This window comes from Cuculus canorus, chromosome 3 (genome assembly GCF_017976375.1).
Source record: "Cuculus canorus isolate bCucCan1 chromosome 3, bCucCan1.pri, whole genome shotgun sequence".
Classification (NCBI taxonomy): domain Eukaryota; kingdom Metazoa; phylum Chordata; class Aves; order Cuculiformes; family Cuculidae; genus Cuculus; species Cuculus canorus.
Window position 1 is genome coordinate 108,593,288 of NC_071403.1, and position 17,415 is coordinate 108,610,702.

Below are 17,415 nucleotides of genomic sequence, written 5' to 3' on the forward strand. Positions count from 1 at the left end.
CAGTATTACATGCTGATAGCTGAGCATGGCCTGTTTTTTTGGCTGTGGAATAGCCACAACTTTGATTATTTGTGTAGTCACATATAGACCAACACTGTATGTGAGTTAGTTTAACCCACTCTCAAAACAGAGGGTATCTGTAGTAGTACACTACAGTATAATTTATCTTAGGGGTCTGAGTGGTGTTGAAAGTGTAAATTCCCATTTTTCAAGCCTACAAGCAAAAAAAAAAAAGGTGGATTAAAAAAGGAAACCAAAAAAATACATACTTAAATTAATTGTTTTCTTTTGCTCCCTTGTAAAAATCCAGCTTTACTCCAACCAGGCTCTCAAATCAGTCCCAGCCAGGGATTATGCATTTGAGTAAGGCTTAGTGGGGTCTCCTATAACAGACAAATATAAAACGTGTAAGTCTTTTTGAAAAGTGTATGCTAACAACTTGCTGACACACAGATGAAAGGGTTTTGTTGGGGTCTGAGTTTGCTTGTTTTAATTTAAGAGTCCACAAGTTTTGTGTATTCTGAATTTCCTCCAGAAAAATTAATTGTGATGAAAACAGACTCTAGTCTTTGGTTTACCAGAAAAACTTCAACTTCTTTGAAATCTAGATATATTTCTCAGAACAAACTGAGACTAGCGCTCTGTCCTTTGGGTGAAAGATTTCTAGTGTCCAGGACAGGATGATGCACTGGTACTGCCTCCTGTTTCCTGTTTGGATGTGAACGGGGTTAACTATTGCCCTGGGTAAGGGTATTCCATCATTATACAATTCATTAAATACATAGGGGATTTGTTTTGACAACCTAGAGGACTTTATTAGTGAAGCAAGTGCGATGATTTGAGGAATATGATACCCATCTCATCCCTTTGGTATCTTGTCTACATTTCACAGTTCCATCTTATTGGTTTCAGTCCTCCTGATAACTTATTAACTTTTCTAAGGAGATAGGGGAGATCATTCAGGCTAACCTGCAGGTGCTGAAGAGCAGTTTCAGAAACTATTTCTCAAGGTGATTGGAGTATGTCAGTCAGCCAGAGCATCTTCCAGCCTGTTGGAGAGCTGTGGCAGATCCAAGCTTCAGTTGTGTCAAAATCCACGGAGGGAGAAGCAGTTCTCTGTTCTTTTCTAACATATCAAAATCAGGGTCTGAAATCCCTTACTAGGACTGTTAACAGTGGATGAGACCCAGCTGTTAGTACATCTACAACATCACATATATCAGAAGAGAGAAAAGGGGAGTGAGCATGGGAAAATCCTGCCTGTGGACTTTTCTGCTGTGCCTTTGCCAAATGACCTGTTTTCTTTCAATAATTTTGTTCTTTTCATGTGTATTTAGTAACTCTTCTAATAATGTCAGCTTAGACTGGCAGTTATTTACAATTTTCCCTAAGCCAGCCATTCCAAACTTTTAAGGGACTGATCCACTAGTTAGGAATTCCCTTTTCCTGGCTGGAATATTTACACTCTCCTGGACCCTCTTTTTGAAACTCAATCAACAATTTCTTTGTACTGTCTTCCTTCAGAGACAGCACTTTTAGCAACTTACTCAAGCGTCAGAGCAAGTGAACTGCAAATTTTGATGACAAGCCATCTTTATGTGGTCTTTATTAAGAAGAACTTTTTTGTCATACCTCACCAGAGAAAATTTTTACCAGCCTGAGAAAACGTTTTTTCAAGTTTTCATTTATAAGGATTTATTCCTTTGTGGTTTTTTCTACATGTCATGGCTGTCCAGCTGAGAGTAAGCTTCAATCACTTAAAATCCTAAGAACCATATCATCCTGATTCGATAGCAGAGCTTTTTTTTTTTTTAAAGTTTCAAATGTATTAAAACTTTTTGCACTACAATTACAGCTTTATACAGTGAGCACTCAGACCTTACCAACCTATGTTTTGGATTGCATTAAGACTTCTTACCCCTCCTGCCTCCTCTTTGGCTGCATTGGTTGCATATACCTCTGTAAACTGTAGGTCAGCTGCTTACAAGCCTACATTCTTGATTTGGCCAAAGCACCTTGTGTGTTACAACTGCAGCATGAGTAAGATTGTTCTCTTGTGGTTCCAGTTAAAAACTCAGAAAAAAAAATATTTACATAGATGGCACAATTATAATGAATTTTTGTCAAAGTGTAATTATGAGAGCTAACATAGAAAATGCCTGTCAGACTCTACAGTGCATACTGTCAGGTGAAATGATAGAAAATAATTGGCAAGAGAGTTTAAGGAATTATCAACATTGTAAATTATGAGCAATAACTTTTACATTGCACTGTTTTCTAAACCTGATTTTTTAAATAAGCAACTTTTTGGTTGATACAATGCCAACTGATTTTAATATAGAAATCTTCTATATTAGATCTTTAATATGGAATCTTCTTTTCTCTTCTTCTTTTTGTTATTGATTAGAATCAAAGCATTTCGAACTCTCCAAGAAGCTCTCAAGTGCAACTATGAGCACTGGCAAATATGGGAGAACTATCTTCTTACCAGTACAGATGTTGGAGAGTTTTCAGAAGCAATTAAAGCTTATCACCGGCTCATGGACTTAAGAGAGAAGTACAAGGATACACAGGTGGGGAAGTGTTCATGTTAAGTCATCCTATATGATTAAATTTTTCTGTGAGACAGAGAGGATTTTCTGCTGATAGTGGTATCAGTAATGGTAGTACACATACCAGTGAAGTTATGTAGGCAAGCCATTTAATATTTTGAGATCTGGAATGTAAGACTAAGGATTTAAAATAAAAGGAAAAACAAAAAGGAAAACTTTTGCACACAGATTGCCTCAGACTTTGTGGAGGGACAAATATGAGCATTGCAGTTTTAAGATCTGTTCTTAAATAAAACACCATGCGTAGCCCCATGTTTCCATATTGTTCCTGCATCTTAGTATCAGAAATAACATAAATTAGTTTAAAGAAAAGTGAGCTTTTCCCATGTGTTTAAAAATCCCACAAATGAGCCTTTGAAAGTGAGTTATGTTTCGTAGATTGAATGCATTACAGTCAGAACATTGATTCTTAATAATCAGAAGAAATTAAAGGAGGTATTTTGCTCATTTTTCACTGTGGTTCAGTTAAGCTCAGTTAACTTCTGTGTTTTCAAATGTATGTTCTGGATGAAGTCTGGAGAGCCTACTTTAACAGCTTCTGCTGAGATGTTGTTACCTTGCCTAAAATTAGGTCATGATCCAAGCAGGATTCTATATACTCCGTGAAAATAGCAAAGTGGATCTGAAAGACAAGCCAAAGAATCCCTTAAGCAGAGTAGTGAAACACCTCCAGAAGCCTTTGCAAAATTAATAGATCTGGTTGAACAGCACATGAGCTCTTAGGGAGTCATCTTAGGGTAAGAGGACCCAGCTGCTGCTGGTCATGGCTCCTAGAAGTATGCTTCTTTTCTTATCTCATAAAATGATTAAAAGTAGCTTTCCTGGATCTTGAGAGTTTGAGTCCAGTCGTGAGGAGAGAGAACATATACAGTTATTCATGGTTGTGGAAACATATCATTTTGTCATAGGGGCAGGGATGTTAAAAATCTTTTTCAGGTTACTTTTTAATAACAAGTTGTATGTGACTACAATGCTTGCTACTATAAAGCAAACCAGGCACAGGATAACATTATGTATAAATAAAATCTTTTGGGTTTGATATGGCTGAACAGTAAAAGTTCTCAAACTCTCTTTGCACTAACAAGTGTCTATGGAAAATAGTCTTTTATATGGTAAAGATTAGTGCGCTTGGCAGCTACAGTACTGTGTTACTGGTGGGGCCTGTGCGTTTATTCATGGCGCATCTCATAGATGCTTGGGTTTTTTTAATGAATTTTTTTCTCAATTGTTAGTTTAAATAACATTTTTAGGGGTTATCCACTGTATTATTCCAGTCAGATTGACAGCTGACCAGGAATTTTGCCCATTTAAGGTATTTTGAGATTATACAGATGCCTATTAGTGTGTTTTGTCAAATTTTATGTAGGATATTTTATTAAAATGCTTGAGGTTACTGTTTGCATTAAATTTCTGTTTTTGTTGTATAACTTTTCTCATCTTGTTCTCATACAACTTACGTTTTTGCAGGCATTTATATATATATTTTATATAATATATATATTTTTAAATATATATATATATATATACACACACACACACACACTATGTATCCTCTCTTTTTTGCATCCTAATTTTAACTTTGGCTTCTGATATGTAAGTGCTTTATGGGTTTCATCTAACTTCTAATACAGTGTCCTCAAGTTGAAGGATGTTACTACTTGGCCAAGAAAAACCTCAGAGCCTGATTAAAGAATTTCAGACAGGCTTTAATCAATAATGTCAGAAAGAAGAGAAGAGTATTCCCATAGTAAAAAACCAAAAAGGCTCATAAGACTGAAAGCTTCTGCTAACCATTAATGTCTTATGTCTGCCATTTGCCAACCGGCCTGTTTTAAATACAAATGCTCTATAACCCTCTGGTGCAATTGTATTTTAATGAAGTAAATTCATAAACGTGAGCGAGTAGAAGCGTACACCTCTGTTTCATTACATGCAACATAGTATGATCTCTCAGATTATATTTAGTATTTGTAGTCATCATAGGTTTTAATTGATAGACTACTAAGCTAGTAGTGCTGAGAAAGAAGGTTGGAATTTAAAAATCCAGAAAAATAAATATGCATAGAACTAGAAGAAACAAGTTGAGTCATTGCTTCTAGTTCTTTGTGAAAATGGAAACCCAATAACCAATTGAATATACAATTTGAAATGTCCTTGGTTTGTGTAGTTACATCAGCTTTTTAAATTTTATTTCAGCGTAGTATGAAGTCATATTTTTAAGTGATTAATTTCTTCTAATAACAGAAAGGCATTCATGTCTTCATCTGATTTCTTGTTAGGCCAGTGCTGTCTTTTTGTGCCAGACTTCTGAGTACAGAATGCAGCTTTGGGAAATGTTACTTCTAAGCTATTCTAGTTATTTAACGATATCATCCTTGCGGGAAAAGTTCTGAGATCAGGATATCATGAGGCTTGAATATATGTATGTACAGATTTTGCAGACAGAATTGTATAAGGAGAAGCTGAAGGGCTCTTTTTAAGTGAGCAACAACGCAATAAAAGATTACAGAAAAAGGTGTACTTTCAAAAGTCTCAGTTTCCTGGTATTTTCCTTAAATGTTATGAGCATGCTTTCTTACCTTCCTTACTGGTTCTTAAAATTCTTCAAATTCTCATACTCTTTTTAATGTTCACGAACCTACTGAGAAGTATACTTTGAAAATCTTCAATATAGATGTTATGTAATAAAAGATAAATGTTCAGCGAATTGTCTGTACTTTCAGCTATGAGATCAGTCACTAAAATGTACCTGAGGAGAAAGCCCTACCTGTTGAAATTATCAAGTCAACCTCTGAATTGTTAGTCTGAGGTGCTAAATGTACCAAAAAGATTTCTGCAACTGCTAATCACGCTACTTTGCACCAGTGTGCATGTCTGCAGAGGCAAGCAGTGTTTTTGACTTGGAAAGGTGGAATTCTGTGAATAACAAAGTTATTTTGTGGGTGGAAAAGCTGTTTTGCTCCATTGCTTTCAGAAACCAGATCTTCATCCTGTCCTGTCAAAGAATATGAATTCAGAAGTATGGACAATGGTTCCTCTATGGAATTCCTTGTTCTTGAGAATCTAGCAAAGTTCTTCTGTTACCCTTTCCATCAAATATCATTCTCATTTCAGCAGTTCATCTTGTCAGACTATTTCTAATAAAAGGCTGCAACAGCATGTTCCAAGGGGATTTTGAGGAGCAAGGGTAGGAATTAATAATTTCTGGAGCTCTATTTTATATAAGTATCTCACCAGTGACAGTTGTCTTTTTTTCGGGAGAGTCATAAGGAGAGTTTATAGACAGCAGATTTGTCATTTTGGGTCTGGTATCTGAGGGTACTCTTCTTACTTGAGCGCTGTCAAGTTTGATTAGTGTTAGTGAAGCCTCTAAAAATGGTTTGACTAAGTGAATTTTTATATTGAAGGAGCTATTTAGGGAACAGTTGTGAAATGAGACGAACTGATAGCAATTACAGCATTTAAAAATGATTGAGTTTGTTTCTAAGGTTTTGTCCAATGGTGGATTTTGTTCAGTTTTCAGTAAACTCACATTATTCACAAAAGCAAAGGAGAAGGGCAGGTGGTGTGATGTCATACCAAACAGACTCAGCATAGAGGTCGTATAAATCCCAGTTCATTAAAAGTGGCATTAAAAAAAAGCCCTACTGCTTGCTAAAATTTAACACTTAAGAGAACCATCTAAAATGGAAAACCCTGCTAATACTTTTTGATGATTAGCACAATTCAGTTGCAATTTGAAATAACTTTATTTAACAACTGGGCACAGCCAGGTAGCATTAATGATTCATTACTGTTTAATGGGCCCTTTAATCCAGGCTTTCAATCTAGTTTTATTTTAACTGCTACAGTGTTAAGGCGTACATGATGAATTATAAAAAGAGAAGATAGATTAATATGATGAAAGCATAAGCAAAGCCTAAACTATATGGGAATATAGCTGATTTTTCAGTTGTTAAATCCTACTGACTGAAGACACTGGAGTTTTTTTTTATGTGCAAGCAAAATATCACAATGCTTTTAAACTCTTGGTATCTATACATGATATTCATGTGAACTAACTTTTTGGACTTTTAAGTAACAGTTTTGTTAAACTTAGAAATGCATTGAGAAGTCATACATTTATGTATGAATGCTCAAGAGCAGTTCTAACTCCTTTTCGAAAGGGAATATAGTTTAATGTTTCTTCTCATGCACCTCATTTTTTATCATTTATTTACAATGCTGTAGCAATGGAAATATCAATATTTGCTGATGTTTTTCTAGCAAATCATTGTAGAAGGTCCTGATTTATTTAATGCTGGGTTTTGGTCCGATAGATTCCAAATCATGAATGCGATATATATTTTAGAACTTCTCAACTATTAATAGTTGATCATCTTTTCTATTCTCTAAAGTGAAAATCTTTAACGGAAAATAAAAGAACAGCCAATTTGTCCTATCATTTGATAAGGGCTATGCTGTTACAGTTAGGGGGGCAGGACAAGGGAAGCTGTTTAGCTGATGTTCACGTGCTACTATAGTTTCATATTGATTCTGAAAAGATGTGAAAGGGAGGTGTAAAATTTTTTTCACGTCTTCTGTTACATTCATAACATCGTCTGCCATTTTGATTTGGGTTTTTTGCCAAAGATTTCCTATATCTTATAAAAGTCAGTAATTAATTCTTGGAATGTATGTTAATTGAGTCAGTCTATAGAAGAAAAGGTTTTTTTGGAAAAAGACATATCACAAATACTAAACTGTATATGGCTTTATTTTAAGGGGAATATACTTTGATACTGTCATAATTCTTGCATTACTTTCTGACAGTGAACTACATCTTGGTTTATGAGGATGCACTTCTATCCTACTTTTACTAGAGGACTGTATTTTGTCTGATTTGGGGCTATCCACAGATCACCTTTGAAACTGGTTTTGTTATTGCTTTGATATTAATATTGCTATCAATGTGATTTCATTGTAAGTATTTATATCACATGGACAAAAATGTTGAAGCATTAAAGTTGCCAAATGATAGCCTCACAAGTTGGGAAGTACCAGCACGAAGGTGTTTGTATATCCTTTACCAGCCTGTCTTCAATGTGAGCTTATGAGACTTTGTTTTTGATTTTATCATTATTTCTTCCACAGTTTGTGTGTCTCATGCACTAGAGAGCGCAGGTAGTTCTCACTTTATAAGCCACAGCTTTACTGGGTTTTATTTTCTTCTAATTCACCATATGATCACATTTCTTAATTTACGTTTGCTCTTTCTAATTTTCTTGAGAATGAGCTGAGACACAGTGAAACTGTTTGATAATTTTTCTCATCCAGTTAAAAACATGAAGGGTCATGTTTTTTTCTGGGACACTTGGTATTATGTAGCATTTTACGCATACAAAGCCCAGTCCTGTTGAGCAGCTGCACATTCTCAGTATTTCTGCAGGTGAGATCCCCCGTTCTCAAGCCAGTGACTTGGGAAGTGCAGACATTAAATGAGTAGTTGTAAAAAGTTTGATCGAACTGATTCCACAGGTAATTCACCAGAAGTGCGTTAAACAGAGTTTCCCAACATAGCACTCAGTTGCCTTCCAGTTCCCATTTCATCCACTACACATCTTTCAGTTTCTGTTAAATAGAGGTCCTGTAAACAATGGTGTCTTCCATTACCTGAATTAATCTGGTTCAGCATGTTTGTTGATCTCTTTTAAAAAGTATGATGAGGTGAAAATATCTTTGGGATACCATCACAATTCTCTTTCAAACTCAACTTTCTGTTTTAGCTCTTTGGCCTCTTTATCCTCACCAACCATAGAATCTGATACACGAAGTTTAAATTAGTTGAATCACTCCCCTGATAATGTATTTCTTAGTAAATCCTTGCTACACATGTCATATGGTATTTTACTGATTTATTAGGAGACCAAAAGTTAGATATCATTATATATACTGATGTTGACTGCTATGTTCTAAGGTGCTGGCTATTCTGGTCAGAGCGGTAGTGGATGGTATGGCAGATCACACTGGAGAGACAGCGAGTGGATTGAAGGGGAAATTGCAAGAGCTCTTCGGCAGAGTGACTTCACGAGTGACAAACGATGGGGAGATCTGGAGACTTTATGCCCGACTTTACGGAAATGGACAGAGTGATAGTGGTGAAGATATTGAAAAGGTGAATATGTTGCGAGGTATAGGTTTTTATGGATACACACTTATGGTACAAACCTGTTCTCTAACAAACTGTAACGCTATAGTAAGACATGCTCTTGTTCCAGGTATATTTTACTTTAGTATTTCCATAAGCTTATTTTGCGATTTTTGTGTTCCTACAGCACACATTTTTATTATCTAACAGGAGCAAAATGTTTTACATCAGTTTTTGTGGATTTTTAAACAATCTCTCTCTCTTATTAGTGTTACTTGTCCTTACTTAGCTCAGAATGGAATTAAATAATGCTATTTAAGCCTTAATCTATTGAATCGTTGGTTTCTCTTTACTCTTCTCTGGTTTTGCTACCTCCATCTCTTCTCCTAATCACATTCCAGATAACTGAGTTGATTGCACTCTCAAAATAACCACTGTGCGCAGCTAGAAGTGTTTCTTTTGTATGCTGAAGTGTGCTTTGCACTTGATATTAACTTTCAAAAATTCAAATAGCGTTGCACACTCCAAAAATACTTACGAGTTATCGAGTCTTCACTGAAGCTGAGAATACGCAAGATCTGCATTCAGTGTGTGCTTCCTAATGGGGGTATGCCTTTGTCCTGGGCAAAAATGTCAGCCTGGAGGGTTGCTTGTCACTTGCTGTGAAGCATATTATGCAGATGGTTGGGCTGACAAATTGTATGCCTGTGGGATTAAATTTACAATTATTTGGGCCTTGCTTATTATCTTCCTTTTTGCGCTTTACCCTGTGAAATGCCTTGTTTAGTCATTGCTGATGTCCCATTAAACCTCGAATTCCTCCCTTTTTTCCTTCTCTATTTTTCTTTACAGCTGAACAATAAAAAGGATTTGGCCTATTTAGAATTCAGAAATATAGACATTGCAATATCCTGTAATATATCCTCAGATTCTTACTCAGACATGCAAAGTAGCAAAGGCCCTGACCATACTATGAATGTAATCATTTCAGAATCTGGTTACATCACAATATTTTTCACTAACCCAGTTAAAAATATGGTTTCAATTTGTTGAGTAGATAGGAATTTAACTGTGCTTCTTAATCAGACTGGTTATGGAACATGCTTACACTTGAGCTTGTCCCGCAGAATGAAATTAGGTTTTTTAATACTTAAGGTATGCTTACGTGTGTATCCAAGTATCCTGGTATGATGGGTGCCATAGATAGAGATCATGAGAGAGCAAAACTGCCTACAACCACAGTATATATTAATTTACAGTGTGAAAAATAATTTACAATGCAATAGATAATCACTGGTAGCTTTTCTGATATCATCTTCTAAAGTACAAATGTTAAAATCAGTATTTATTGGCTTCACTGCCCCAACCACCATCGTGCGTCAGTCAGATAATAAGTGAATATAGCCATCTGTAGAAAAATTCCAGATCTAACCTTGCAGTTTTCCACCCACATTTATTATGCAAAAGGTCAATGAATTCTGAAAGGACATTATTTACTACACTATGGCATCACAGGACAAAGAGATCTATCATAGTGTCGTGTACCTCCTTACAAATGAAGGATTTGACCTTTATTCAATCGTGTAATACCTTATTTGGTGCATGTCTTAATTATAGTTAAGAAGTTTTAGTCCTACTGTTGCATTTGAAGGAACAACCTTTTATGTCTGGTTGTCAATAAGGGTGGGTTGGTTGTTGGGTTTTTTACCTTTCTGCTCTGCTGCTGTATCTGACGCCATAAATCGCTGGAGTCTACAGTTACAATTCACAATAGTGCTTTGTAAGCTGAATCAAAGTCAGGCGGGGCTTACAAGTTAGGAATGTAGAACTATTGAAGTGTTGGGTTTGTGGGTTTTTTTCTTTAGCTTAGCATATATTTACTCTTTCACTTGTATGTATCTGACCTGCCACCTCATTCAGATGCGTGCAGGCTGAAATCAGACTGCTGTGAAAACTGTTATTCCTTCTCTTGGAAGTTCTTGCCTCTGCTGGCCAGAACTACTACCTATTGAAACCTAGGTTATTATGAAAAATATTAATTTGCTCTAATTTGACTTAATACACCTTTACTGCAATTTACAGCAGCATAAGCAGTTCAATCGCCCATGGCATAGTGATTGGAACTCTGAAGGTAGAGAGGAGGTAAAAGCTTCTGCGGTGACAACCTCCAGGTTTAATCTGTCGTTGTTCAGCTGTCAGAAGCCTTTATTGCAGTCACGTGCTACACTGGAAGTTTTTATTCCTTTATATGATATTTAAACTCTTTAAAAAGATAATTGAAGAGCTGTCATTTAACTAAGCCATGTAACTTCTGGCATTTATTTGTTTTGTATTTCTGATGCTGTAGAAAGAAAACAACTCAAAAGAAAACATTGATTTCTTCTGCTTAAATTGGCTGTGTCAATTTTTCTTAACCCTCCTTCCATGTTGTTTACATTTATTTCTCCTGTTCACACTGGGACCAGAACAATATTGCAGCTAATACCTGTGTCTCTAGAATACGTTATTTGCCAAGAATACGTACATGGAAAGAAAATTTTGTTGTATTCATTTATAACTTTTTTAGGTACAAAACTGCTGTTCAAAGTGTGAATACAACTATTTTTCCCTTTTTCATGTGCATTTAATTATGATGACTTGGCAAACATGGGTCACATCCATCAGTCTAGACAGATTTTTAAAACATAAAAATTAGACACATTACTTTATATGCCTTTCATACTTGAGATGAAGAACATCTGTGTTACAGCTGGTGCTTACCGTTGCAGAGGAAGACGTTACTCCAGCTCACAGGAAATCAAGCATAGTAAAGATATATTCATCTTCTGGATTGAGCATTAATTTCATAGATACTAAACTGAATTAGTTTTTCTCACGTACTGATAATCTTTTTTTCCTCCTTGCAGTCACTGCAGTGCCTCACTAAGGCACATAAATGTGAAATTCAATCAAGTGATTGGGAGAGAGATGTTTCTTCTTTTAAGGAAGTGGTGAAAGGAGCCATAGAGATTGCACATGGTATGTTCTACCCGAAAAGAACTTTAATTATTTTTTAAGAGTGTAGCAAATATTTATTAAGCTTAGTAATGAAATAGTATAATACTTTACCCACTATGTTTATTCCTGCTATTGAGAGTCCTCTTAAAATTTTGAGAGCAGCATCCTGATAATGCATACAAAAATATACTTGGAACAAGATAGAAATTACATTGGGTGACTGAGTTAAGAGATGATTGGTAAATATAGAATCAATTAATTTCAGAGTCAAAAATTTCTAAATGCAAGTGAAAATGCATCTATAGTTCATCTCGGTCCTCAAATCATCACATAAATTTGATTGAGAGTGTCAGTCGGGAGATGGACAAAGCTTAGACTCAATAAGACTATTCACTGTACTGTGATATTTATATTCATATACGTATGTATTAATATACGTATATATTCATATATGTATATGTTCATATACATATACCTGTTAGGTTTAGAAGTATCTTCTCAAAATTACTTGGTATTCTTTTTCTTTCTGTTTCTTTTTTGTGATATTACATTAAATTTTTTTCGGGGGAAGGTATAAAGATTTTTAATTAAATGTTGTTTAAAGATTATTGCTGTACAGGTAATGCTTTTTTGGTTTGGGATCCTTTTCTTCTGTGTTTGGATTCTAGTGGCTATTAAATGCAGCAAGAAAAAATCTAATCATCAGGAAGCTTTGCAGATACTTTCTTCAGCTCGGCTCAACTTACGTGGCTTGTCATCCAAAGCAAAGGTAGGATTTTTTTGTTTGAAGAGTAGAAATTTTTGTTTGAAAGCTAGGAATCTTTGTTCTGTTGCCAGAAACCATATCTGTTTTGAGTCATTTATAGATCAAATAATACCTGTCTGTCCCAATGCATCATCAGATACTCAGCTCTACGTTGTTAAGAATTCGAGTTTTAATTAGGCTATTTCCCTTCTTCCTCCTAGGCCTTGACTGAAGTAAATGTACTGCTCTAAAATGTCAGTGCTGTCTCTTAGACTAAGATAGAATTCTACTTAAAATGTTGGGCAAACAGACTCAAATGTTTGGAAGAAATCAGTCATTTCAAAGACCTGTTGCTTACGTGAGTAGTCATGGGGCAAGCAGGGCAGCCTCAGAAAGAATGGACGTAAACCTGCAGAAAGGACCAAAACATGTCGGGACTACTTTGCATCACTTGAAGTGTTTTTAAAACAAAGATATTTATTAAGAAAAAAGTAATTTTTAACAAAGTTTTCATTGATATCCTGCCAATTCAGATATTAATTTGTCAGAGAACATCATCATGTTTGAATCATGGGTTTGGTTTTTGGAGTTGTGCCTCTATAGCCAGGCACTCAAAGAGTCAAGTCTGTTTCTGCACTATTATTAACCTAATTTTACCCTTCATCTTATGATGTGAGGCACAGTTGTTGTTTAACTGAGGGCTGATCTGGAACACGTTTTCATTTAAAATAAATTTAATGTCTTAAAGTATTCTTTCTGGCTGTGTGTGGGGCTTAGTAAATGAGAATTGCAGAGCATAAGTTTTATAACATGTGTGCTTGCATTAAAAAGTGTTGATCCATCATCACTGTGCTAAACTTGGCTCACTCTATATAAAGTCCTATAATTTTAAGGATAAAAGCTCAAGAAAGTTGTATAACAAGACACAAGCCGGCTCCGTAGTTGTGCTTTTAGATGGTGGCATAGATAAGTCTTTGGAATGTGGTGAAAAAAGCCACCGTATGTAATTTTTGTTGTAATTCACAAAAAATTCTGTAGATTGAGTATGACTGTAGAGAAAGCAAGACTATTTCACATGAATTATATAAATACCAGTGATGTATATTATGCAAGATTGTGCAGTATCTGAAAGATGAAGAATTGGTGAGTCTAGTAAATTGTATTCTTAATTCCTGAAGGCACTAATTTAATGAACATTTTTATTATTGGCAGATAATGGTGCCTCTAGGTATTATGGCACTTCTGAGAAAACTCATGTGTTAGAGGTAAAGCTGTTGGTGCGACCTCATTGTTTTTGCGTACTTCCCAAGATGCCATCGTATTTTTAATTTTGAGTCATATTGAATTTCCAAAGCGTGTTGTGGTTTAAAAAGTCAGTCATCTTCTGTAAGATACTACGCACAAACAGTTTAGTGCTGTTTATGCCTGTCCAAGCTTGACTGCGGCATCTCCTTTTGCTCCTTTGTGAGGGTTTTTTTCTTTTTCCTTTTAACAGAGCAAGGCAGTTTAAAAAATGCACTGAAAGCAGTCTCTGTCATTAAGATTTCAGAAGGAATAAAGAAACAGTAGAAGTAACTTTTAAAAGATAGAATTCTGAAAATTTGTAGTCAGGACATGGAATTGGAACAAATCAGTAGTTTTTGTACAAGTGTAACAGTGTCGCTTCTCAGAACTTCTCATCTTTCCTGGGATCTCCATCTCTGACATTCTAGCTTCTGTGTTGTGCCAGACTTATGATGCACCCACACTCTGCTAAAGGTTGCAACTCAAAAATGTGTTGTTAATGGGCTCCTTTCTGTACAGATCCTTCTGGGCAGTAACGTACTGTGACAAATAGCATAGTGGTCTCTCTCCTGCTCCTTGCCCCCATGAATCATTCAGATCTGACGGGTGGAGTCTGAAAAGAGGAAAGGTCATGGAGCTGTATCGCAATTGCATGTGTGGGTACTGTTGTGGGGAAACACAGGGCACAAAGCCCTAAGAAGGGATGGTGCATGAAACTTCCCCAGGCTGCATCTAGTTGAATGGATCTCTTTAACTGCGCGGAAACAAAAAAAAAAAAAAGAACAATTATATCACCCTGATTTATTTAACTCTCTTAGCCAGAAAGAGCCAAACTTTTCTGTCACATTCCCAGTGGGAGGTTTTGGGGATGAAAGACAGAATCTGTTCTTGTAGCAGGAACTTGTTCCTAGTTTTGTGTAAGATGCTCCTTTGTTCAGTGACAACACTGTTCTGAGGCACATTGAAGACCTTAGTTCAGGCCTTTTGAGTACATTTTTGTTTATATATGTATCTCTATTGTCCCATTATGTTTTGATAATATACCGATGTACAGACGTACTCCAGAGCAACTTTTGTTTTCTTGGTTTGTTTTTATCTCTAAATGTAGGCTTTTGGTTTGCGTCAAATAAAGTGTGAATCGCTCTCCTTTTACTTACAAAAGGGAAACATATATTTGGGTCCACCACCACCATAATTCTGTGGAGTGGTACCTTCCACAGCCTCCATAGTACTTGAGTCAAATGACAGCTCCTGGCCTTGCAAGAGCAATGTGTTCGGCTGCAGCATGTGCAAAGCTCCAGTCAGAGCTTGCATATCTCAAGGTTTCGGACAAGTCGTTTAGCATTCCTCTTCCTTGGTTTCCCTGTAAATACATGAACATTGATTGTTCGAGAATTAGTTGCTTTATTGTTTCTGTTCATATCTTTAGAAGAAACTATTTTTATTACTCTGTAGTGTTTTCTTTTCTGTTGTATAAATTAACACATCCACATATGTCTTGACATCAAATGTTAAAACATGTTTATTTAAGATTTTGGAGAAAAGAACACAACAGACTATTGCACTGGGGAAAATGGCCATTAAAATTCACAAATACTAATTTATCGGCAAGGTGGGTTTGTAAACTGCAGCAGCAGTATGTGAGATACTCTTCTAATTTGAGTTTCATGGTAAAGCCTTTCACTTTTGATGGGGTCAGGAGTCTGTGTAGGCCGTCAGGTCAGAGCAGAAAGCCAACATTCACAATGAGGATTCAGCCCTTTTGGCCAAATGCCACATGTGTGGTGTAGACCTCAGGTTCGTATACATATGTGTGTGAATACATATACACACCTGTTTACTAGGCACAGAATTGTCTTCATAAAAACAGAGAAACCATCATAGGTACCAAAAATACAAAAGGCAGGACAGCGGTGATGAGCTTCCCATATTCTGTCTCCATGCTGAAACCGAGAAACTGTATGTATATTTTAAAATAATGTATTTCTTCTTGTCATGCAGCAACTTTTTGTAGATATAACAAGTAATGAGGTTCGCAGCGAGATAGCTGATGAGGTGACAACTATGGACAACATGATTGCTGAGCTTCAGGAACTGAGCAACCAGCTGAGAGACCAGTGCTGACAAATGGACCAGATTTCATGATGGGAAGACAATAACATGTTTCTTTCGCCATAGCTTTTGTTGATGAAACGGTAACAATTCTAATGCAACAACACCCTCAATAAACATATTTCTGTACAGTGCTGCTGTGATGGTCAGCTTTCTTTACAGCTCAGGCTGCTTTTTTATATTCTTATGTTTCCTCACTGTCTCACAGTTGTGTGATTTGATTCCTCAGGCTGAGCTTTTCTGGAACAGATCTACTTGTATGTATTTATAAGTCGATTACTGAGGATTAGTTCTGTCTGACTGCATGGCACCCAGGCACCAGGCTCTGTGGGACCTGTGTTGGAAGTGGAGGAGCAGAAGCATCAGGGCAGGAGGATACGGGCAAGCACACAGCAGAGACAGGAGCTGAGCCCAGACTATTGCCCTCACCAGCCAGGCACACAACCAGTTGGAGAGCGTGTCTGCTGCTGGCCAAGCAGAGGAGCTGTAAAGCTGGCCCATTGGTGGTGAGAAGCTAAGGTGAGGGCATGGTCATGGTGGGGAGCACAGGGGGCAGTGGAGAGTGGGCTGCGGGCATCTAGGGAGGTGGCTCCCTAGATCATCAGGCACTTTCCAGTTTCAATTTGGTGTTAATTGCTTACAGGTGAATAGGAGTGGGGTCCTGAGAGTGAGAATGTAGTGTCTATTATAGTACAATCAAAATAGCAGGATCTTTGCTGCATTAGGATTTACAAACAGCTATTACTTAAAGCAATATTAAAGTAATGAGAAAAACATAACCTGTCTCTTATGGGCAACAGACAAGTATATAGAGTGTTTTGGGTTGGAAGGGACCTTTATAGGTCATGTAGTCTACCCTGTCTGCAGGAGCAGGGACGTCTCCAACTAGATGAGGTTGCTCAAAGCGCCATCCAACCTGACCTTGAATGCTTCCAGGGATGGGACACCCACTACATCCCTGGGCAACCTGTTCCAGTGTTTCACCACTCTCATTGTAAAAAATTCTTCCTTATATCCAGTCTAAATCTACCCTCTCTTGGTTTAAAACCACTACTCCTTGACCTGTCACAACAGGCCCTGCTAAAAAGTCTGTCCCTATCTTTCTTAAGCCCTGTTTAAGTACTGGAAAGCAACTATACGGTCTCTACAGAGCCTTCTCTTCTCTAAGCTGAACAAGCCCAACTCTCTCAGCCTGTCCTCATGTTGGAGGTGCTCCAACCCTCAGATCATCATCATGGCCCTCCTCTGACCCACTCCAACAACTCCATGTGTTTCTTATGCTGAGAGGCTTTTATAAGCACGGGGACTTCCTCTCACTGAGGAAGCAATAAAGCTGCAATCTAATCTAAAATATGTCTGACTAGACCCTTAGAAGTTGTTTTCACTTAGGCTATTTTGTATTGTTTCATTTTTAAGCATCTTTGCTGCAGCTCATCTAGAACTAAAAGTTTTTTCAGGGTTTTCCAGAAAACTACACAAAATAATTTCCTCACTCATCATGATTTTGGCTCTTTCTTCCATGTGAGAATGATGCAAAA

The 17,415-nt window shown here is 36.8% G+C and overlaps 1 protein-coding gene across 2 annotated transcripts in view; it reads left to right on the forward strand.

The window, feature by feature from the left end:
* The window catches only part of TTC27 (tetratricopeptide repeat domain 27), a 121,390-nt gene extending 105,382 nt beyond the window's left edge, over window positions 1–16,008 (forward strand). For both annotated transcript variants that reach the window (XM_054062733.1, XM_054062734.1), the window contains exons 16-20: window positions 2,408–2,573; window positions 8,569–8,766; window positions 11,646–11,757; window positions 12,405–12,505; window positions 15,767–16,008. In XM_054062733.1, the coding sequence (XP_053918708.1) occupies window positions 2,408–2,573; window positions 8,569–8,766; window positions 11,646–11,757; window positions 12,405–12,505; window positions 15,767–15,889 (700 nt within the window). In that variant the 3' untranslated portion in view covers window positions 15,890–16,008. The remainder of the gene's footprint in view (window positions 1–2,407; window positions 2,574–8,568; window positions 8,767–11,645; window positions 11,758–12,404; window positions 12,506–15,766) is intronic.
* The last annotated feature ends 1,407 nt before the right edge of the window (window positions 16,009–17,415 follow it).